General features: G+C 36.8%; 2 protein-coding genes across 2 annotated transcripts; one reads left to right on the forward strand and one right to left on the reverse strand.

The window, feature by feature from the left end:
* Positions 1-999: 999 nt before the first annotated feature.
* Positions 1,000-4,593, reverse strand: LOC137253969 (membrane-bound alkaline phosphatase-like). The gene is made up of 2 exons (XM_067791580.1): positions 3,289-4,593; positions 1,000-1,461 (listed from the first exon to the last, which is right to left on the reverse strand). Exons 1-2 carry the CDS (start codon positions 4,537-4,539, stop codon positions 1,132-1,134), a joined length of 1,581 nt encoding a protein of 526 aa, XP_067647681.1. The 5' UTR covers positions 4,540-4,593; the 3' UTR covers positions 1,000-1,131.
* A 3,234-nt stretch (positions 4,594-7,827) lies between these two features.
* On the forward strand, positions 7,828-22,027 carry LOC137253970 (membrane-bound alkaline phosphatase-like). Its single transcript, XM_067791581.1, has 3 exons — positions 7,828-7,952; positions 18,373-19,529; positions 21,556-22,027. The coding sequence occupies exons 1-3, from the start codon at positions 7,886-7,888 to the stop codon at positions 21,898-21,900; spliced, it is 1,569 nt and encodes a 522-aa protein (XP_067647682.1). The 5' UTR covers positions 7,828-7,885; the 3' UTR covers positions 21,901-22,027.
* Positions 22,028-25,549: the final 3,522 nt, after the last annotated feature.

A 25,549-nucleotide genomic window follows, 5' to 3' on the forward strand; every position in this document is an offset into this window, starting at 1 on the left:
CCATCTATTCCCATATGCTCTGGAGCCCAATATAGATGTATGTTTTTCCCAGTCCCGATTCTTTCTAGGGAGATTATTGCTATGCGAGATTATTGCCTTAATTTCTGTTTGGCTGTCAATATAAAAGTAAACACGGTTTTAGCTATTCTCTTCCAGTGTTTCTACTCTTTTGGTTCCGGTTGGAAATCACTAGAGTGATCTGACAGCTTTTATGATATGTTTATTTCCAGATCAGCACAGTATACCGCATACCCTACTAATTCCACTACTTTGGAACCATCTGTGTACACATGTATCACCCCGTCCACAATTTCAGTACCCTTGCGCCAACCATCCACCTCTATTGTGCTTTAAGGGCCCCCTCGAATCGCAGATAAGGAATCAGGTAGTCTGTTCGTCCTTCAATTGATTACGCTATAACACTATGGCCGTATGGTCGGCGCTCAAGTTGTCTGGAAGCACTGATCCTTGTTGCAGTTATTGACGCTATGTTATTTGCCACCGGGTCTACAGGTGGAATGTGCATAGCGTATGTGTATATAGTGTGAACTGATTAGCACGGCAGGGTATATACCACCTGGGCTCTGCGACTTAAACTTAGAGAAAGTCTTCACTGCACATTCGTTCTTGGTATAAGGCAACAGACCTAGCACTACCTGCTTCGTCGTCGGAGTGTAGGTAATGTCCGCCGGCCTTTAGGCATAATTTCCTGATAAAACATGTACACCGATTAGCTCCTCAATAGACTTGTTATTCCTACATGACCATTCTGTGTTCACCTTTTTAATAAAGCTTGGAGCTATTTGACCCCTTGCAAGAACTTTTTTTATCTGAGACTCCAAGCAATATGACGGTCCCTAAACATGTAATTATCTCGAAGCTTTCTATACTGTTAGTTGAACCTCATCGAATCAGTCGATATCGAGTTGGAAATATATTGTCGTATTACTCATTCTTTATACAAATTTTAGCCAATTGAGGTATTCTAAATAGTTTGGTAAAAAAAGTGGTATATATAATTTGCATGCCACACTTACATACAATTTATTTACAAGTTATAATTTTCACAATCACATCAAAATCACAGTAATATTCCATACACGTAGTGGGCATTTACTATTTGTTACATAGTTAACATGCCTTCAATCCATCGCCCACGCATGCCGCATATGCCATTAGATGTGGTATAGTGTTTTGTTCATATACACCCGTAAAGAGGTGAGCCCATGGTCCCGAGGCAAATACGGCCACATCTTCGCCGCTATGCGTTGCACTCTCTAGTGGCACTGTGGCGGGATAAGTATCATACAAAGCATGTACACTTTCTGTATCATGACGCTTATGTTTCTTGATATTGTAGTAGTGTTCGAAACCGGGACCATTTGCGTAACTCAAAGCCAGATAGGGTTGGCCATCGGTAGCCATAGCTGGTGCAACGTCGAAAATGTTGGTGCCACGGTCCTATAAAATGAGTATAAGAAAGGGGAGATTTTAAGTACAATCGAGCTGTTTTGAAAGATGTCTGTTATGTAGTAGTGAGAGCTGCTTTATGTTAAAAACTTATTTTTTAACGTTTCATCAGGACTTCGTAATATTAAGTACAAACTCTTGCATTACCTCTTGTGTCCGTTTTGTACATTATTGTCCCATTCCTAATATTTAAGACAGAGCTTATTCTAAGTTGTCTAACTTTTTTTTTCCTAAGCCGGAACTTGGAATGTGGGCAATATGTGTATACCATGTGTACGGAAGTTTCCATCTCCGCTCACCATTCCTGTACCTGCGCTGTTGCCACTTGGGAGAGAATTTTATCATCGATCACTCTGAGCCACAAAAATTTCGTCTGTTTGTATGTAAATAATGGCAGGGCAACTTCTTCCATGCGGGCGGTGCAAAGTCATCGATGAATTTATATATACGCGCAACGATAAAACAGCGAGGACTTCGTAAGCATATGCACTTCCGGTTCTTTTATATGAAAACTAAATGGCAACTCTAACATGTGACTCGTATAGAAAATATAGTGGGAGACCTGTGATGGGGTGAAAGAACTCGTGTTTTGACAATACTTCAGTGTGAGTGATTTTTATGGGTCATATATTGGGGGAAATCAGCCATTCGCATGTAGACTTTGTACATGGATAATTTCAAGACTGTTTCGGGATCATTTGGAAACAATATGTGGATTTTCCTGAAACTATTTGGGTTCTATTTTCAAGATCATTTAACACATTAAAGAACTATACCGGTGTAATCTCCGTTTTGTTGCAGAATCTTATCGGGATCATATCGAAATTATTTTCGGATTGTAACAGGAGAAAATCCAGACATTCGAATGTGAGATAATTTCAATTGGTGCAGGACTATTTCGGAATAGTTTCCACATTGTTTCAAAATCCTGTTGGGATAATTTCAAGAATTTGTTGGGATCGATCCGGGACAAAACCGTCATTATTTTAAAAAAATATTCGGAGAAATGCAGATATTCGCATGAGAGTTTTTCATGGATAACCTCAAGGCTGTTTCCGCCTCATTTTAAAATCAAATTTGAATTTTCTATGATCTATTTCGGGACTACTTTCGAGAAATTGCAATCGTTGCAGGACTATAACAGAATAGTTTCCGGATTGTTTCGGAATCTTACTGGGAGTATTTAAAAACTGTTTTTGCAATCATTTCGGCACATACCCGTAACTATAGCGAAATTGTGTTCGAGATTGTCTAAGATCTTTTAAAAATCTAACTGGATTTTATCAGATCTTTTCTGTATTGTTCTATTACGGGAATACATTCGAGATTATTTTAGTCATTTCAGGACCTTTTAGGAATAAATACCATGTTGTTTTGTAACATTATTGGGATCATTTCTGGACTATTTCGAAATCAATTCACGACTGTTCTAGGATCATTTCGGAATTATTTCTAGGTTAAGAAACAAACGTAACGCGCGTTAGCTTCCAAAGAGAATTTAGACCGAGCTTATCTTCCAATTTATGTCGTGCTCCTTTTAAAGTTTTCATATAAATTGGAGGGACTGGACCTACACGTTTTATGCCGACTCTGAACGGAATCTGCAAGGCAGATGAGTTTTCACTGAGAAGCTTTCCATGAAAGAAATATACCCGAAGATTTTGTCGGCCATTCCCCTTGCCTACCCCGTTGTGTTAGTATCTCTTTAAACTTCAAACATAAATATTAAGTGCTCTTTCGTATCAAAATGCATATCCCTTGTAAAACTTATCAAACTGATGCATAAATATTGCTCAAAGCTACCACTTTATTACTCACCTGATATCCCGCGATGGTGAATGTGTGCGAATGATCTGCTGTCACAACAATTAATGTATCCTCATCAGAAGTCAGATTTCGCGCTGCTTCCACAGCTTTATGAAACTCTACAGTCTCATCCAAAGCGTGCTCAGCCATATTTTGATGATGTGCTGTATCAATACGGCCGCCCTCCACAAAAAGGAAAAATCCCTTATTGTTATGTTTTTGCAACATTTCAATAGCGCGCACAGTCATTTCCTTCAATGTTGGTTGGGACTCTGAAGCCAGCATATTGTACTCCAAATGTGACTTATGAAATAGGCCTAATAAGCGTTCATATGCGTTCAAATTCAAATTCATGAGTTGTTCACGGGTTTCTACATATGTATTTAACATCGACTGCTGCAGAAATTCCTGAATCAAATCGCGCCTATCCTCGCGTCTACCTTTTTTATAGAACCTCCAGTCTACAAATTCACGTTTGCCTCCACCAAGTATCACCTTTAATTGCTTACCAACGTTGCCGCGTATCAGCTGTAAAGCAATATCCGGCAACTGTGAGTCCACACCACAGTCGGCAGCTAACATAACATCATTCTCCCAGTGACGTTCAGCGACATGCGCATATACGCCTGCAGGTGATGCGTGCGTCACGCGTGTGGTTGTGACGAGACCAGCTGACTTGCCAGCATTCAAAGCCCATTTCGCTATCGAATGTACATGATTGCTCGTATTACGCATGTCTTCACAATTGAAACGATCCACTTGCCCATTTACGCCAATAGTGCCACGATTACCTTTCACACCACACAAGTAAGCGGTTGATGTGCAAGCGGAATCGGGAACCATGGCATCGACAGAGTATGTTTTGGAGAATCCTGTGTAGGGAAATTTCTCAAATGAAAGCTGACTTTCCTCACCACCTAGCAGATTGCGCGCTGCCGTAAAAGTTGTTAAGCCCATGCCATCGCCAAGAAAGAGTATGATATTCTTTGCTATGCGTTTATTAAAACTACCGTTAGCTTGTTTACGTATAAACTCTTTTCCCTTTTGTAGCCAGTATTTGTTTGCAGACTCCGCATTGATCTGTCGACTGGTGTACTCATTGCTCGCCCTCTCCATGCCGGTTACATCTGAATGCATAATTGCATCCATACAATCTTCGGCGCTAGTCGTAAGATCATCGCAAATATGAGCGGGCACTGCTGCTGTACCATATAATGTGAGCAATGTCAATAGCAGCGCGGATTCGAGTTTCTGGTTATGCATTTTGTGAGTACTTGTGTGTGAGAATTGAAATTTGTATTAAGACTGCTGCAGAGAACCCGTGTACAGGCTTTTATAGCTAACGTAACATTTGTCTCGTCGATTGTCCAAGTAGGTAGCTTCAGAGTCGCTCTTTTTACTGTTTATGGCAGTTGCAATTCGGGCGCACATTTAGACTTGATTAGATTACTAATATATGAAAAACCGGCATGACTTACACGTGATTAACATAGCTGTGAGTTTTTGTTTTCAGAGCGTTGCACTCTACAAGCGGTTACATGGCACTGTTGAAAAGTTACTTGATCATGGAACAAAGCGGTGATTCGTGTGTTTAGTGGAACTTGCGGTGGACGAAATATTATTATTACTATTCCTTTACTCAGTCTATGATAGCAAGGTCTTACAGACTACATAAGTACATATATACATAGCATATTACTATAGAAAAATTTAATAACTAAATTTATATGACTTTCCAAATAAAACGGCATTGCGGCATTGCAGTCAAGATAAAGGTTTTTGTAGATATTGTGACGAATATTAGTGACACTAAGTGATACCCACATCACTAATCTGAAACTAAGTAAATAAAGCCACAACAACAATAAAGCAAGCTGCCACACTTGTATGTACGTAAACAAATTAATCATTATGTCTACACATATGTCTATACAAGCAGCGGGGAGAAACAATACAATACATACACATGCATATATCTGAGATACTCCCAAAAGTAGGCAATTATCGTGGAAGTATCACTCACATATACGCGCGCATATGAAAAGCTATAACGTGCATCTATAGTTATAGCTGGTGAGTTTGTAGCTGGTAAACAAATAGTAAATTCTAGAAACGCCTAGAAATATGCAAAGGAGGAAACTGAGGAATATAAAAGCAGCGCCAGTTGAGGCATGGCAATCAGTTTGATTTCAGCACGCTATCTGTAGAGAAGTAGAAGTGTTATTGTAGTCTAATAAAGACCATTTTGCATTATTGAATATTGGAGTTATTTATTCAACAATTTAGCGATACGAACGTTAGTAGAAGGTGTGAAATAAGCGGAGTTTCACTAAATTCGTTACAATATTATTTAGTGGTCGCCGTGTCGTGTTGGTAGCGTACCACACCGAAGATCGTGGGAAGTTTATTAAATTAGAAGAAAGTTTTTCTAAACGGAGTCGCCCTCGGCAGTGATTTGGCAAGCACTCAGAGTGTATTTCTACCATGAAAACCTTCAAAGTGTAAGCTCATCTGCATTGGAACCTCCGTTTGGAGTCGACATAAAACATGTAGGTCCCGTCGCGCCAAATTGTAGGAAAAATTAAAAGGAGCAGCCCTGGTAATGGATAATGATAGCTAGATCGAAAAAGGAGCTGCGCGAAGTGGCTAAGAAAAACTGAGCAGCCAAGTAAACCATTGATAATTTCCTTGATGAACAGAAGGGAGTAAAATTGTTTTGAGCGCGCTGAAATCTTCCAAAATGATAAGTATAAAAAGGGTTCCAGATAATGGATGCGTATTCCACTTCCATTAAAAAAGGTGAAACCAGAGTCAGAGAGAGTCCTAGATCAGAAAATTTTAGGTAATTTTGCTAAACAATTTCAAGTTGTCAGCATAGAGCACAAATAGGGATTGTTCAAAACATCAGTTAATATCGGTGAGAAATAGAACAAACAAGAACCTTGAGGCACTCCTGAAGGGGCGATAAAGGAGCGAGATTTGGTACTTCCAATATCTATAGTCTGGCGACCACCGTGGTGCGATGGTAGCGTGCTCCGGCTACAACACCGAAGATCCTGGGTTCACGCCCCGGTCAAAGCAACATCAAAATTTAAGAAATAAAGTTTTTCAATTAGAAGAACATTTTTCTAAGGGGGGGTCGCCCAAGGCAGTGTTTGGCAAGCACTCCGAGTGTATTTCTGCCATGAAAAGCTCTCAGTGAAAACTCATCTGCAGATGCCGTACGGAGTCGGCATAAAACAATCGCGTCCCGCCAATTTGAAAGATAAATTAAAAAGGAGCACGAAGCAAATTGGAAGAGAAGCTCGGCCTAAAATCTCTTCGGAAGTTATCACGCCTCAAATTTATTTTTATTTTTAATACCCACAAACCGATATTTTATTAGTAAGGAAAACTGTATGGGATCGCAAATGTTCCATTTCGCAAAGTGGTATATGGTGTAAAATTGTATCGGAAGGTTTCGAGAAACCGGTGTAAGTTTTGTCCACCTAAACTTCACTCTTAAAAGGTGATGCATAGTATTCAGAGGATACTGCAAGGTTAGTAACTGTGGAGCAACCCTGCGAAAAACTATGTTGGCTGGGTCAATTACCTCTTTTGCTGAGAATAGTACCAGTGGCGCAGTGAGGTTCTCCTGCGCCCGGAGAAAAATAATTTTTTGGTAATTCTAACAGAGTTAAGGTTAAATTTCTTTCCTACTGCGAAGTAATATTAATCCAGAAATAAGTTATAATAAAAATACAAATTATCCATGAAGTTCTGCTTTGCGGAACAATTGCCCCCCCCCCCCCCCCCGCACTTCGCCAATGAATATTACTTTATCATTTACAATTTTCTTGAAACGTTTTGGTAAGGTCTGTATTAAGTTTAAAGATTGGCTGGTAACGCCTAACATCATGAGGCGAGGGAGAAGTTGATTTTATCTAATAAGGAAACTTTCTTAAGAAAAAAGAAGAAAGATCATCAAGTTAATTTTTAAGTGACACTTTCAAGGCAGAAATACCAATAAGGGTATCTGATTTTGTAACAGATAGGGCTCCAAATTTCAAAGAATGTGTGTTAAAATCATCGCCAAAGTTTGTATAGATATTCGCAAAGTTATTGGAGCAGACACTTTCGAGGGACACACAGTTTGGAAGATTACACAGCCTTTCCTGGATCGTATGTAGTCCCAAAAGCTTTAAGGGCTCCTCTTCTGCTCATCCTCGTAACGAGAAAACAAGTGGTTTTATCAAGAGTTGTATCGAGTTCAATTAATTTATTCAACCTATCTATCTTTCTAATCTTTTCCGAAAATACGAGTAGCTTCAATGTATTCCAACTATCTTAAACCCCCATCTCATTTCATGCACTTTCTTTCATTTTTTATTTCGTCCGATGTAGCTCATCTAACTTAACTTAAAAACCTCTAAATATTGTGGCTAATTAATTAGTAACGACGCTAATCGAGTCTTCTACTTTTGTTTTCGTTAGTGTTTTTGTTTAAAATTTTTAATTTGAATAAAGTCTGCGTCACTTTGCAAACAATTTGTTAGTCTTATTCGATAGCTAGTGACGTTTGCTAGTAAGCGTGTAAAATATCTTGTAAAAATACGTTATAGACATAAAAATGCTTAATCGTTGGCTTTTATTGTGTTTCTGTCTTTCCTGCACAGCGTTGACAATGGCAGATGAAGGTAAATTAAAAATAAATTGTTAAAACAATTAAGAAATTAAGTATCATCGTAAATTTTTTCAATGCCAGAGAGAGGCTTCACAAGAGTGCTCGATTATGAAAGTGAATGGTTAGCGAACTTTAATCTAATAGGCCTGATTACATTCACGACGACGGCTATGAAGCGACATCTGTCAAATTATTTTTACACATGTTCTTATGAGTGTCGTTATTTTCGGCGTGACAGACAATCAATCACGAAAGCCGTTGTAGCCAGATTAAACCTAATTCTATTTTTGGGAAGCGACAGTGATTGGCGTAATTTTTATGTTGTCAATAAAAACTAAAATAGAAGTAAACATCAGACTATAAAAGCTAAAATCATTCTTTTGGGCGTTTTTTTAAATATAATTAATGTAAAGTAATCAAGAAGCCAATGCTTGGCTACGGTTGTCGCCAAGCTCTTCTTTATTGTGTTTGTGGTCTGTAGATGCCGTCTTGAATGTAATCAGCCCTTACATCAGATTGCAAAGGAATTGGTCAACTGGGATGTATTCATGCATTCATATAGTTAGTGTTGTTCCGATGCGGGTAACCACACTTAATGCCTCGATACTTTGCTTATGAACCAAATAATTTTCTTACTCGTTGACATGGAGTACACTCTATGGGTATAGAGTAGTGGTGCACAACGCCGGTAGAGCTTCAAATACAACGCAACTTTTCTTGTAGGGGCATGTGTTCACATGGAGAATGTTTGAGCAGTACAAGCTAAAACTTACTGATTGCTTGCTTTATTGAATAGGACTGATTACATTGGATACTGCGGCTACAGGTTACAACCACAAAAAAGCAAAGTTTGATGATAACTACAGCCAAGCATGGGCTACTTTACCGATTTGAACGCGGCAGCCACAAATATAAATTATGGCAAACAGTAACAAAAAATTTAGAAAAAATATTGATTATGTTAAAAAAAATTTCAACGGTTCCTTTTAGTTTTTATTGACAAAAATGAATACTACACCACTCTTTGTCGCTTGAAAAATAGACGAGAGCGGAAGTCGTAATTGATTGCGGTGCTGCGCTGTCGCACCGAAATTAACGACACTTATATCTCTGTGGTTGGGCACACACGACATGTAGGTGAACGCCGATTAGTTTTCCGAAGCTCTCGAATGTACCGCTGGTATATAGTACGAAGACCAGATATTTTTGAGGTTCACGAATTTTTATCTCTGAGAATACTCTCTTTATTAAGGGTTATTGAGATATCCCAATCTTAAAACTTATAAAACTGCCAAAAAAGAAAAGCTTTACTTTGCGAAAGCCTGTGGCCATTTACATTAGATCTCTTCCCTCAAAATTTTGAAAATACGCTCCCTAGTTTTGATATTTACTTCGTGGCGATTTCAAATACAAAGTAAAATTTTTTGTTCTGATTTATTGTATATGTATTGCTCAGAATCTTACAGAACTAAGAGTTTAGTACAATCACTCTAATTCTAGAAAAAAACTTTCTCTACTAAGCTTAGCCAGATATCAAATCCGCTCCCACAAAACGAGAATAGGAATTCTGAAGTTTCTGAAGATACGTTGCAAAGACGTTTCCGTCAGTTGGGATATAGAAATTTTGTTTTATAAACAGTAAGTTCACCCAACTGCGAAAAAAAAGAAACTCTGATTTGCAGCTGTATGACAGTTGAATTTTTACTCAGAAGCTTTTCATAGCAGATATACATTCGGAGTATCTGCCAAATCACTGCCGAGGGGCGACACCGCTAAGACTACTTTTATCTACTTTTGACTGGAACCCGGAAGCTTCGCTTTTGTAGGCGGAGCACACTACCGTCTCACCACGGCGACTACTTGGGGAACGCTCAGTTTCCCCAGTATTTCCCGATTCCCTCTATATTCATTCCTCTTTTAATCGAAATCTAACTTCAGTGTTTGTTGGGTATCTAAGCAAAACCACAAAAGCTGTCTTGTCGACGAAGGTGAATAAATTAAAAAAAAAATAAAAATAAAAATAATAATTATTATGTAAACAACCTCTTGAGTTTTAAATAAATATTCTTTTTTTATTTGAGATGGGAGTCTTTTCAAACAATTAAAAAATTGGCCTTTTGAATAATTTTAAATTATTTATGTTATGGCTCTTACAGTATGATGAAAATAAGCAAAATGTGATATTTAAAACAATTTTTTTTTTTTGTTTGTTTTAGGGCGTGCTAATTTATACTTATTTTACAAGATATTTTGAGCTAAATACCGATTGTTCTACAACAACTTATTATTTTTTTGTTATTAAGGAAGACCTGTCATGAAAGACACATCGTCTGTTGCAATGATATATCTCTTAAGGTATGTATATTTTGCTATGCCTGTTATTAGCACACCGAGAAAAACCTGGTCACTAGTAAACTTAGAAGTCCTGAAGACACCACATCCCAGATCAAAACAGCGATCAACTCAAAATCTCCTAATGTTCAGGACAATCAAAAAACTAATTGACATCTCCATATGCTTTGGTTACTTTTTACCGAGCCCTCTCTGGATTAATAGTGTTACTAATATTTTATGGAGTATATAGCACGGTAGATATGGAATTGGGGAATTTTGTAGTATGCCTAAGTTCAAAATATCATATTTTTGACTTGGCTTCTTATTGACCTAGATGTGCGATATGACGGTATCAATTTGGTTCGTTTTATTTGATCCGTAGCCAGCCAAATAGATTGATGTACCTTTTTATGGTGGCACTACATATTTCGAGTCATGGCGAGGTTGTACAGCTGTTGGAGATTTTAAATTATGGTGGCAGAAATGAAATACAGTTTTTTTGTTTTACGGTCATGAACGGTAGTACATTAGTCTCTTTCTTACAACAAAACCAATATCATGGCTATATATTGCGCTTCCCAAATTCTGGCCACTGTGACAAATTTACTAAGGCCCTAATTTCTTCCGGTCCCAATTCATTGTTTTTTTTTGGTTACGGCCTTTTCCCCGAAATATTCATATGTCCAAAAGGAAATTTCCTAAATGGCCATTACCCCAAATTTTGAAACGTCACAAAGTCAGTTGGTCTCGTGGCCACTTTAAATGGCCAATTGGACTTATGACTTACGCCCTTAAGCTAAATTGGCCTTATGTCCGTTGATTTTATGTCACCCCACCATCAAATTTTTGCATTGGTCCTTGACGTTTTCAAAGTTCAATTGACCTTATGGCAATTTTAAGTGCTCAGAAGGCCAATTGACCTTATGTCCGTTGACTTTATGTGACTCCGGCATTAAATTATTGCATTGTCATTGGTCCTCTATACATGTGTTAAGTTTCGGCCGACTTTAATGCTATTAGAAGTGTTCATGAGGTCAAATGACCTTATGCCATCCAAATTTAAATCACTCTACCATCAAGTTATTTTATTGTAATCGGCTCTTGATACATCCGTAAAGTTGAAATTGATCTTATGGCCTTTTGAAGTGGTCATAAGGTCAATTGACCTTATGCTCGTTGTCATATTAGAACATTATAAAGCAAAGTAGTCTACATTGGCAGGGTTCCCTATAAGATATCTACCAATTAAAAATGTTGCACAGGCCCATCCAATCCGGCTCTTTTAAGAGCCGAGTGTCCGCACTTATCGGGGTTGGAAGAGCTCAGCTGGCTGTATCCCAAGGTAGTAAGACAGCCCAGCTTTGAAAATGCAAGAAGCGCTAACATTTTTATACCATAGAAAGTGCGGAAACCCCACGAGTAGCTTTCAGTATAATCTCTTCTTTGCATTCTGATATCTATTTTAAACAAAGCCCATCTGCAGCCGTACAATGCTTCATGATCAAGAACGAAAATGATATGTACCAAGTGTCTGAGACTGGGAGCCACCCTTAAAAGCCCCTGTAGGGTTATATTTATATTCAACTTTAAATGTACCCACTTTAAATAAATTGAATTTTTTTGTTCTTGTTAATTTTTATTTTTCAATTGTAAAATATTGTCTTTCAAAAATTTTCATTCGGTTGAAATATTTAAAAAAGTTTTGTAACATACTTTTAGGAGCGGTCAAATAAAAATATTTTATAAAAATAAATAGTGCTTATTATTAAATAGTGATTTATATATTAAATACCACATTGGCGATCTAGCTAGCCAAACATAAAAACCGTCCTTCAAAAACAACGAATCAAATTTTAATTCTTGCATGCTTTATATATTATGCGAGTGGAAACCATATTGACTTCCGAAAATGATACCATAGTTCTGTTTACTATATCCAACTTATTACGTTTTTATCAGCAAATTCTTAAACAAATTGTTAAAGGTGGTGCACTTGAACAAACTTTAATTGATTTACAAAGACCAGTGAAGAGATTTATTTAAATTCACTTTCAAATAAAGTGCGTAACATCTTGCAACGTCCAGCTCTAACTCGCTAAAAGTTTTGTAATTCGTACCTTTAAACTAGTGTGAAGTGTCCTCACTACTCGAAGAATTATCTGAAAAACGTAGACGTGGTGGTCCAAAAATAGATTCACTTCTATAAAGTTAGTTTATTTTCAACTGCACGACGTCGTCTTCGTCGTATTTTTGGATTGTCATTATTTCAGACGTTACCGCTGCATCATTAACATCAGCCTTTCAATTAAACATTGCAAGAGCAACAACAACAAAAGCTACAAATACAAAACAATTAAAGCCATTGCACAATACATTGTCTAATTTCATCAATCAATTTTAAAGCCATTGCACAATACATTGTCCAATTTCATCAATCAATTTTAAAGCCATTGCATAATACATTGTCTAAATTCATCAATCAATTTTAAAACCATTGCGACAAATATTTGGTGAGCTGTATCTAGTATTAATATTATTTATATGTATCTATATATATATCAAAATAGATTAATAATTTGGGTTTTGTAAACGCTCCTTTCCGGACATTTTTATTTCTTCCTAAAATATAATTTTTGTAGTTATTTCTATAAAAAATGTTTCATTCACCATCAAATAATATACGTACATCTACACAAAACGATTCACTTATTGATTTGGATAATGAAAATTATCAAAATGATTTACCAAATCCATATGTGAATCAAAATAATGAAATTTTTGCTACATCGGTAAAACTTCCCCAATTTTGGACTAATTGCCCTGAAGCATGGTTCATCCATGCTGAAATGCAATTTAGTCGAAAGAACATTACTCAGGAAGGGACAAAATATGAATATGTCATAACTGCACTTCCACAGGATGTAATTATGACAATTCTTGATTTTATTCAAAATCCTCCTGAAAATGACAAATTTTCTGCATTAAAGAAAATTTTAATTGAACGGCACTCATTAAGTGAGAATGCCAAATTAGATCGAGTGTTATCCGATTCAGAAATGGGAGATCGTAAACCTTCTGAGTTTTATCGGTCTCTAGTGCTACTCTCTGGAAACAATTTTAGCAAAGAAATTCTTAAAAAGCTTTGGATAAGGAAGTTGCCCAAAAATTTAAGTATTATTCTTACTAGTTCGAATTTGAATGAAATAAGTGAATTAGTTAAATTAGCCGATAATATTTGGGTATTTTATAATAAAAATGAAATAGCCTCAGTTAGTAATTTTCAAAATTCTAAAAGCGAAAAAGCAATTATTTCAAATTTGGTTCAAACAACTAACATGATGTGCAAAAATTTTGAAAAATTGTTATTGGAGATCAGTGAAATTAAAAATCAGATGAGTCAAAATTATTCAAGGTCCCGATCTTTTAGTAGGAATCGTTTTAGATGTCCTTCTAGATATCGATCAAAGTCTCGTGACAACCCAAATTGGCTCTGTAGGTATCAGTATAAGTTTGGTAATCAGGCTTTGAAGTGCGAACAACCATGCGCTTTTAAAAATAATAGTTCGTCAAACTAAAGTTATCCGTTATTACGGCGACAAACAACGGACATTTAGACACCTTTACACGTCGCTTATTTATTTTTGATAAAACAAACAAACTTAATTTTTTAATAGATAGTGGAGCAGAAATTTCAGTGCTTCCGGTTTCAAAATCTTCAAGTTCGAAAAAGTCATCAGATATTATTTTAACTGCAGCTCACGGTTCAACGATTTCGACATACGGTAAAAAACTTTTAAATATTAATTTGGGACTGCGTCGCGAATTTCCGTTCACGTTTTTAATAGCGGATATAGCTAAACCAATTATTGGTGCTGATTTTTTGTGTAAATATGGTCTCTTAGTTGATGTTAAACGCAAATGCTTAGTAGATCCGATAACAAGTCTTTCAGTTAACACAATTTCATGTGTTTGTAATGTTTCGCTACCAAAAGTTTTCGCTGTTGATAACAAATTTACAAAGTTACTAAAAGAATTTCCTTCTTTATTTTCTGAACCAGATTATTCACAACCAGTTAGACATACAACAGTTCACAGATTAGTCACTGAAGGAAATTTGCCATTTTCTAAACCAAGACGTTTAGACCCCATTAAATTCAAAGTAGCTAAAACTGAATTCGATTTTTTAGTAAAGACAGGGATATGTAGACCTTCTAATTCAGCAGTAGCATCTCCTTTACATCTTGTACCCAAGAAGGAGTTAAATGACTGGCGTCCTTGTGGAGATTTTAGAAGATTAAATGTCGTAACAGTTCCTGATCGTTATCCTTTGCCCCATGTGCATGACTTCAACATGAATCTAAGAAATAAGAAAATATTTTCAAAATTAGATTTGGTAAGAGCTTATCACCAAATTCCAATGGCAGAGGAGGATATCTATAAAACTGCAATCACTACGCCTTTTGGCATGTTTGAATTTGTACGAATGCCTTTCGGGCTTAGGAACTCCGCGCAAACTTTTCAACGATTTATTAATGAAGTAGTTAATGATTTAGACTTTGTTTTTACATATATTGATGATCTCTTAGTGGCAAGCGAAAATGAGGAACAACATTTCAAAGATCTTCGCGTACTATTTCAGCGTCTAACGGAGTACGGTTTAAATATAAAACCAAGTAAATGTACTTTTGGCGTAACAAATATTGACTTTTTAGGACATAATATTTCTGAAACGGGAATTAGACCCTCAGAAGAAAAAGTTTTAGCCATTCGAAATTTTGGTCGTCCAAAATCTATTAAGCAGGCACAAAAATTTAATGGTATGGTTAATTATTACCATCAATATATACCAAAATTAGCAGAGTTTACGACAGTTATCTATGATTTAATTAATAGAACAAATAAGAAGCGAGACAAGATTTTAATTTGGGACGATACATCTAATAAAGCTTTCGAATGCATTAAAGAAAAGTTTGCATCTGCGATATTGTTAAATCATTTTAACAAAGATGCAAAACTTTCTTTAAATGTAGATGCATCCAATACGGCAATAGGTGGTGTCATACATCAAACGTTTAATAATAAGTCAGAACCACTTGCATTCTTTTCAAAGAAATTGTCTCCATCCGAAATTAAATATAGTGCATTTGATAGGGAACTATTAGCTATTTATTTGAACATTAAACATTTTCGTTACCTTCTAGAAGGACGTAAATTTACAGTTTTCACAGATCACAAGCCTCTTGTATTTGCTTTAAATTCAAAAAAAGAACGCAGTCCAAGACAGACTAGACATATGGAATTCATTGCTCAGTTTACAAATGAATAAATAAATAAATGTAAGGCGCGATAACCTCCGAAGAGATATAAGGCCGAGCTTCTCTTCCAATTTGCGTCGTGCTCCTCTTCATTTTTCCCTACAAATTGGCCGGACGGGACCTACATATTTTATGCCGACTCCGAACGGCATCTGCAAGGCAGATGAGTTTTCACTGAGAGCTTTTCATGGCAGAAATACAATCGGAGCGTTTGCCAGACACTGCCGAGGGGCGACCCCGCTTAGAAAAATTTTCTTCTAATTGAAAAATCTTATTTCTAAAATTTTTGATGTTGCTTTGCCCGGGAGTTGAACCCAGGGCATACGGTGTGATAGGCGGAGCACGCTACCATCACACCACGGTGGCCGCCGGTATATTGACATTAGGTATATTAAAGGACAAGAAAATGTTGTAGCTGATACATTATCTCGTGTGTTTGAAGTAGAAGCGATTAATAATTCGGACATTAATTTAAAAATTTTACAAAGTGAACAACAACAAGACAGTGAATTAAGCAAACTTACCTCAGAGCAAACATTTTTAAATTTGAAACTAATAAAAATTCCTGTTCTTAACTTTAATATATGGTGCGAAGTGTCAGGAGAAAATCCTAGGCCTTTCATTCCAAACAATTTAAGAAAAATAATATTTGATATGTTACATGGGATTTCACATCCTGGTAGTAGAGCTACACATCGTTTGATAGTTAAGAAATATTTTTGGCCTAAAATGAATAAAGATATTAATACTTGGTCTAAAGAATGTATAAGTTGTCAAAAATCGAAAGTAAATCGTCATACAAAATCTCCTGTTATGAAAATTCCAATTCCAAAATCTATATTTGAACACATTCACTTAGATATTGTTGGACCCTTACCTGTTTCAAAAGGATATCGTTACATATTAACTATAATTCATAGATTTACACGTTGGCCAGAGGCATTTGCACTAAGAGATATTTCTGCAGTTACGGTTGTAAATAAATTTTTTAAAGAATATATTTCACGTTTTGGAGTTCCATTAGAAATAACAACAGATCAGGGATCTCAATTTACTTCAAACTTGTTTTCAGAATTAACGAAACTTCTTGGAAGTCATCAAATAACAACTTCTCCTTATCATCCCCAAGCTAATGGAATGATATAACGTTTTCATAGACAGCTTAAATCTTCAATAATGGCTAGGAATGGATCCAGAGATTGGTATGAAGAGTTACCAATAGTACTTATGGGTTTGCGATCGATTTTTAAAGAAGATATTTCAGCAACACCGGCTGAAATGGTTTATGGACAAAATTTAAGATTACCTGGTGAATTATTTGTTTCAACTACAGAGAATATAACTTCAACGGATGTTTTAAGTAGTTTGCGTGAACATTTTAAAAATTTTAAATCAAATTTGGAACATCATCAAAATTCTAGTGGTATTTTTGTTCCAAAAGATTTAAAAGATTGTCATTTTGTTTTTGTACGTGTAATAAACAAACATTCCTTGCAACATCCGTATGAAGGTCCTTATAGAGTTATTGAAAAAGATATTAAAAACTTTAAAATTGAAATAAACAATGAAATTAAATCTATTCCTATTGATCGTTTAAAACCAGCAATGATTGATAAAATACAGATAACTAACACAAAAACAAAAAAGAAAGTTACTTTTAATTTATTTAACATTAAATCTCCGGAAGGGGGAGTATTGTAGGGTTATATTTATATTCAACTTTAAACGTACCTACTTTAAATAAATTGAATTTTTTGTTCTTGTTAATTTTTATTTTTCAATTGTAAAATATTGTCTTTCAAAAATTTTCATTCGGTTGAAATATTTAAAAAAGTTTTGTAACATACTTTTAGGAGCGGTCAAAATATTTTATAAAAATAAATAGTGCTTATTATTAAATAGTGATTTATATATTAAATACCACAGCCCCTTCCAATGAATAAAACAATTAAGATTTCGTCAGGAACTCTTGTTTTTAATGGCGACTAAGGTAAACATTTCAGAACACGATGTAACATCTCCCAACGGGTTGAGGTTGATCGAGTTCCAAATATGATCCTTTGCCAAACCAGGTTCATGCATTAAAGGATACACTAATCGACTTTGCTGTCTTCTGATTAAACAAAATGAGAGCAAATTACGATGATGGTCGCTATCTTGTGAAAGCTAAGAAACGCACAGTCCTTCTGTGCCCAGAAAAAAGTACGCACAGCAACACAAAGAAAGCTTGCATTAGAGAAGCTGCTCACTAAACAAACAGCTGACTATTACTGCGTCCGGCACACTGAAAGCAGTCCTCAAAATGATGATGTAACTGAGCACTAGTAGCGCATTTTTCACTTACTACGTACCACGGCCAGAATATCTAGGGTTCAAAGAGCCTGAAAGAGCAACTGGTTCGATGCCCAATGGCACTGTACGGTTGATGCCTACAAAAATCCAATGGATGTCGGAACTGAGGAAAACTCTGGCAAGACTAATAACAGCGACCTGATCATACGAGCGGACCATTCAATGTATGAAAAGAATACTTAACTTAATTGTTAGATAGCGTGGGAGAAATGAAATGGAAAGGTGGTTGAACAGCTCAATGGTCTGTTTACAAAGGCAATTCACTTCTCTTAATTAAAAAACTCGACAACATATATCAGTAATCTTATATTATGGAAGTACAACTTGCACATCTGATTACTGAGACATTTTTTATAGCCTCTTAGATTTGGGGCGTAATTTTTTTTGGCACTTTTCTTGATTTATTTTCTAAATCTTAACTTTATTTTACAGATCATCGCAGAACATTTATCCCACGCTCTTATAAACAATCAAAAACCAATGAATTCGAAAAGACCACAGAGTATTGGCTGAATACTGCCCAAAATATATTAGCTGATAAATTACAGCAAACTTCGGAACTCAACACAAATCGTGCGAAAAACATTATACTCTTCCTCGGCGATGGCATGTCGATGCATACAATTACCGCTTCACGCGCCTTTCTCGGTGATAGTTCCGAAAAATTATCTTTCGAACAATTCCCTTACACTGGTCTCTCGAAAACGTATGCGGTCGATAAACGAGTGCCAGATTCCGCTTCAACAGCAACCGCTTATCTATGCGGCGTTAAAGCTAATTTCGGTACAATCGGTGTTAATGCCGAAGTCCCTAAATATGACTGCTACAAAGCTAATGATACGAGCACACATACAGAGAGTATAGCTAAATGGGCTCAAGATGCTGGAAAGTGGGCAGGCCTAGTGACTACGGCGCGTGTAACACATGCTTCACCAGCAGGCGTTTACGCGCACACTTCACAGCGGCATTGGGAGAATGATGCGGAAATTGTGGAGGATGGTTGCAGTACGGCAAACAATATGGACATTGCGCGACAACTCGTAGAATGGCCGGTTGGTAGCAGATTGCGTGTAATTATGGGCGGTGGACGACGTAATTTTATTGATGAGAATGAATACGATGAAGAATATAAAACAGGTAAACGTACGGATGGACGTAATTTAATCGAAGAATGGCTAGCGGATAAGTACGAGCAAGGTGTTCAAGCGTCATATGTTTGGAATAAAAGAGATTTGGAGCGTGTGAACTTAAGTGAAATGGAATATTTGCTTGGTTTGTTTAGTTCATCACATTGTCCTTATCATGGTGATTTGGAGCGGAATGATTTGGTGGAAATCGTGCCATCGTTAAGTGAAATGACAGAGTCAGCTATAAAGTTATTGAGTAATAATGAGAAGGGATATTTCTTATTTGTTGAGGGAGCCAAAATTGATATGGCTCATCACGATGCACGTGCACATCGCTCACTTGAAGATACTGCTGAATTTGCGCGTGCTGTTCAATTGGCGCGTAAGTTGACAAGCGAGGAAGATACATTGATTGTGGTGACCTCTGATCACGCACACACTATGACAATAGGCGGATATGCGGTAAGTGGATATAATTGCATTTTCAAATAGGGTATCAGAAAATATAATTAGTTTTTTGATTTGGTGATCTCTCCTGAAAAGGAACGACATTGCTCTCCGGAGAAATATATAAACCAATTGATTCAGAATATTCTAAATATTTAGCGCAAATCCTGGACGGCATAGCTTCATTGCTATAGTGGGCGAGTTTTTATGCTTTATATAGGCGTGTATGTATATTGCCTGAAAAAAGATCGTATTCTGTGCCAATATTGCGATTTGAGATCGAATCTAACGTCGATCTGCTCGACATTTTTTACTTTCTATGATAAGAAATCAGCCTTGTAGCTGAGTTAATACTCTAATGTAAGGGCCCAACGGGTAATGATTGGGTGCCGCAAAGCGTACCGATGCGGGTTAAGGGTCTTATAATATTTCCTCAATAAAGCAAGTCTCCCGTAAGAGGTACCTAATATCCGCAGACCGGAAGTTTGTATCACATTCATACCCGGCATAGGAGTGCTCACATTCGAAACGTTCCCATGAATCTTCGGGAATTGTTTTTGTGGCAATAACAACAACAACATGATAAATTCATCCTTTCGTTTCCTTCAATTAAAATTGCCCAAATAAACAAGGTGTGACGATCTAGAAGTTTTCACGAATTACAGACGGGCAAGTAGTTGCGGATCCATGCCCGTAAAAGGACAGATTGTTCTTTTAAGACAGCAGTGAAATCAATCATATCTTCAAAATACTTTCCCATTGGGAGATTCTAATTTTCGGGCTGTATGCCAAAAGACACCATCCAAATACGTTTTAAAAATTATAGCGGGGACTTGGTTTGTGTAAGGAGCCACTATTTGCATTGTTAGATATGTCAGATATGTATATTGAAACTTCCAGCGGGTAAAGGGACTTAAAATATTCTTGCGGTAGCTATGCCTGTCATAGAAGACGCCTAATTTAAACAGATCCTAAGATGTGAGGGATCAAAAATCGGCCCTTGGGCAGTCGGGCTAGTACCGGATACATATTCGGCAAAGAACTGGAAGCATACTCAACACTCTCCTTCTTTCATACAGTGTTTTCCGACTACAATAATGTATAAGAAGATGAAGACCGTTTGGGTTGTTGCGAGAGTTTACAGCCACTAACGATCCTATTTCAGGGCGAAGTCTATCTTCCACATCCAAGCCAATAAAACTACTGCGCTCTTTAAAAGTTTTGCATTGTCATCTTAGGAGCGAAATTATACTAAGCCTGAATATAACCAAAAACCTTAGAGGAGCGTCTTTGTCTCTACAAGAACAACAACTTTCAATGAAAACAGGTTAAAACGATTGCACTAGTGCCCATGTATTGGTCCACCGACGAGGCCATAGTAGGGCGACAAGTAATCCGAGGTCATCCGCAATGTCTCCTATGTAATGAGAAAGGTGACTCTAACAGGAGAATCCTATCCCGCCGGCTTACGAGGAGCTAGCGCTCGCTGTGCACCACTACCTCCAGGAATTGCACGCTATTTTTCAGGAGTCGACCTGGAGACGGCGTTGCGCTAGCTTAACTTTTAAGTCAGTCGTAGTGAGCGCGGACGGGTGTACAAAAAACACAACAAAGACATCGCCAACAGGAAACTCATTTCTTTTATAGGCCTTTTGGGGCGTTCAAGAAATGAAACGCAAACTTGGCACTGCAGTGAACTGCCATTTACTGGGTGGTCGTCATGTGACATTTTCCCTGTTGTTGCCGCCGCATGCTACCCAGTAACAGCTGCATACCTAATATTGGCTTTTTGTCAGAAAATATTTTAATTTTTCTCTAGAGGCTTGCTGGGGCCAACCTTGCCCTAAGCTACAGAACAATTTAGATAAAAAAACTTTTCCTGAATCCACCGAAACGAAAATCTGTAGCGGATGCATTTGAATTAAATAGCTAAATTGAAATTCCTATGGCCTTTGGTAAAAACTAAATACAGCTCGTTTTCGAGTTGAACATCATTAATTTCTTTGAAACATTAAGTCTTCCATTTTCTTTCCTTTTGCAGAGCCGTGGCTCAGATATCTTTGGTTTGGCACCAATTGATGCCAATGACGACTTACCTTATACCGTATTATCCTACGCTAATGGTCCTGGTTACTCAAAAACCTTTTCCCAAACAACTGGACGTCGTGATTTAAGTGATGCTAATTGGGATGATCCCAAATTTCGATTCATGGCAACAGTACCACTGGCATCCGGGACGCATGGTGGTGAAGACGTGGCAGTATTTGCTTCGGGTCCATACGAGCACTACTTCACTGGAAATTATGAGCAAACGAATATTCCCGCTTTAATGGCACATGCAGCAAATATTGGTCCATTCTCGGTGTCAGCTTTAACAGAGGACTAAGCTGAAAATGGGCGTTTAATAAAGCTGTGATTTGATATACGAAAAATTTGATGATTGAGTGTCTTTTAAATAAATTTACGATTGTTCAAGTGTGAAAATAATAATAATGATTGTAAATTGTACTCGAAATACTTTTACCAAAGAGCCAAATACCACAACTGATGAATGTGTTACTCAATGGTGCTACTGTTGTTATGTGGTAATCTTTATACCCAGTAGTGATAGGATGGTAGAGAATCTAGTAAGGAATTGTGATGTGCCGAGCCTTCGCCACTTTGAGTAAAATATCGACTGGTCATAAACTTCGTGAGATCATTAAGTATGATCTATGGCCGCAGTGCAAGAAAACTGTAACTTTTGTAGCTCGCCTTTTTACCTCAAGTTTTCGCGAAGAAACCGTTGTCGATATCGAAGCGTTTGTAGAAAGTCGGGTGGTTTTATGTGGTTATATCCCAGCGGGTTTTAACGATAGCTCCTCGGGCATGTATGAGATTTAGGTAGTTTTGTTGGAGTGGAAGAGTTCTTATTTCCTACGAACCATATAAATCTTTAAGACTTTGGTAAATATAGTTTTTTTATTGACCGCCGAGCTTCAGAACTGCAGTGTCGCAGTAGGAAGAGGTAATTGCAGTTATTAATATTTTAATCGAAAGTGGGCGGTGCTCCTTCTATCTCGTGGCAAAAGAAAAATACCCGTTTTACTTGGGCTTGCAAACAGTCCTCTTGATTTTAGTTAGCTGGCTACTACACTTACGTAGCATAGCGAAACATCACGCATGACAATGATTTTCGCGTCACTAAGCTGCTGTGTTCAGTGGCTTAAAACTTCATAACTAATTTCCGTGCAAAGTACCTCCCACATTCATAGCGCTCCCCATAACACTTAAGGAGAGGTTTTTCTGTTATTACAACAGCCGCAATAACTTGCATGCTCTTAAATTCAAATCCCTAGAGCAGGTAATGTACCTTCTCCAACACATGCGTCTGTAGTTCTGTCCCTCAGCACTGGGTAAATACATTCAGTCAGCACAATTCTGAGGTGCAGTGAAATAACTCCCAACAAAAAAAAAAAAAATGAAGTAGTTCCCAAATATTTTAGATTAGTTTAGATTAGATTAGATTTATTCATTTTCTTTCAAATCAAAATAATTTTTTACATGTTTACATATATAAAATTGCCACTTAAATTAATACATTGAAATTGAAAGAAAAGTAAGGCATTCTGTAAAGTTATCTAAAACTTTAGTTTTGAATGCCATCTCAAAAAAATTAATAAATATATACAAATGTGTGTGGGGTGAAAATAGTTAATAAGTTGAAGTTAAAGTTACAAAATGTAAAATAAAATGTATAACAATAGAAAATTGAAATTAAATTACTAAGTGGTAGAATTCAGCAAAGTTTTGATGTCGTCGTGTGACTGCTCTAATAAAAATGATTTGATATGTTTTAAAAATTCGCGCATATTTCTAATGACACGTATAGACGCAGGTAGCGTATTGAAAGCTTTACAAGATACGATAGTAAAAAAGTTATTATAATGGGTAGTACGAGATGTGGGAACAACAACAAGTCCGAGTGAGTTTTGCCTCAAATTATAATTATCCGTGACTAGGCTGTGTAAATACCCACAACGAATAAAGAATATTTTTAAAGTTTTGTAATAGTACATGTGTTTTACTGGAAGAATTTTCAGCTCTCTAAAAAACTCCATGCTGTGGTGGAAACGGTTCACATTACATATTTTCCTTATGACACATTTTTGAATAGTAAGAAGTTTCTGGATTTTACTGTAAGACGCACCACCCCAGCAGCATATGCCATATTGAAGCTTAGAGTGAACCAAAGCGTAATAAAGCGTCTTCAGCGTTGCGTTTGAACATATACTCCTTAGACTATAAAAATAGCGCACAGTAGATCGCATGTATGCCTTCAGGCGAGAAATATGTGTTGACCAACTTAAGGAATGGTCCACAGAAACACTCAGATATTGGTAGGTATCAACTCTTTCAATTGGGAAACACTTATCGCTACAATTTGTTTCATGATTAAACGATGTACCAGAGCACGACATATTGCTAAGGGAGAAACGTCTGCAGTCACTGGCGTGGAATATAATGACAATATCAGGTGAGGTTCTTGGATGTAAATTGAAATACGTCAGTTTAGTTTTATTGCTGAGGATCAGTTTATGTTTAGCAAACCACACTCTCGACAAATGAGCATCGAAGTTGACGCCTGCTACCAAATCCAGATAGTTCGATGAACTATAGGCTATAGCAAGGTCGTCTGCAAAAGCGGTAACCTTGCCATAGAACTGCAAAGAAAATAAAGAATTCGAATAAACAAGGAACAGTATTGGACCTAGAACAAACCCTTGGGGTACTCCTAAGGTAGTTGTCACAGAATTGCTTAAACAATTGCCAACCTTTACTTTCTGCACTCTTCCTGATAAATATGATTTGAGCCAATTGTACATAAAGCCACGAAAGCCTATGCAATGCAATTTATCTAACAGTATTTGGTGATCAACCATATCAAATGCTTTCGTGATATCAATAAACAGGCCAGCACAGTTCTGCTTTTTGTCTAACTCGCCATAAATAACGGAACAAAAGCTCAGCAGGGCATCTTCTGTTGCGAATCCAGATCTAAATCCGTATTGCATTGAGCTGAAAAAATGTTTGTATTTAAGAAAAGAAAGAATTCTACTTTTAACAAGCTTTTCAAAAGTTTTGGAAATAGAAGAAAGTAAAGAGATTGGTCGGTAATTGTTTATATCTTTTTTGTTCCCCTTTTTATATAAAGGAATGACAACTGCACATTTTAAATCAGTAGGAAAAGTTCCAGAGTACACGCTTTTGTTAAACAAATAAATTAAAATGTCAACCAAATTTAAAGCGACTATTTTCAAAACCTGATTTTAAACACCATCAGAGCCACAAGATCTGGAGTTGTCCAACGATTTTACTACCTTCAGTAATTCAGTGCCAGTAGAAGGTTCAAAGAAAAAGCTACTACCTAAATTTGAAATATCTGAGTTATTCATTGAAAGTTCGTATGTATAAGTAGTTGTATAAGTTTGCCCGATTGCTGAAAAGTGACTATTAAAAAGGTTTGCTACAGTTGTGGGATCAGAAATATTTAGGCCACTATTACATAAAACAATTGATGAGTCAATTGATTTAGGACTCCGATTTAAAAGGCTGTTTATAACATTCCATTCCTTTTTTGGGTTTCCAAACGACGACCTGAATTCATTTCGATAGAAACTGTCGCGTTCCAATCGTACTTCTTTTCTTAACCTTCTACAAAGATCTCTATGTCGACTACGAAGCCTTATATTCCAAGGATTTTTAATGATTTCTTCCAAGCTTGTTTTTAAGGCGAATCTTTTTCATCAACTGCTTACTTATCCAAGGCTTTAACCTTATATCAGATCTAGGTGAAGTGACGGAGAAGGCTGCAGCCTGAATGTGGCTTATAAAAGTATTTTAAAAAATTTGGTACGCATTGGATACGTCTTTCCCAGCTAAAACTTTGCCCCAGGACTCAAACCGTAAGCTTTGATTAAGCAAACCGAAATTAATCTTGGTTAATTTTGAACTCGTGTTACTTCTATTTATGCTTTTTTTCCATGCAATATTTA

This window comes from Eurosta solidaginis, chromosome 5, assembly GCF_040869045.1.
Source record: "Eurosta solidaginis isolate ZX-2024a chromosome 5, ASM4086904v1, whole genome shotgun sequence".
Lineage (NCBI taxonomy): Eukaryota > Metazoa > Arthropoda > Insecta > Diptera > Tephritidae > Eurosta > Eurosta solidaginis.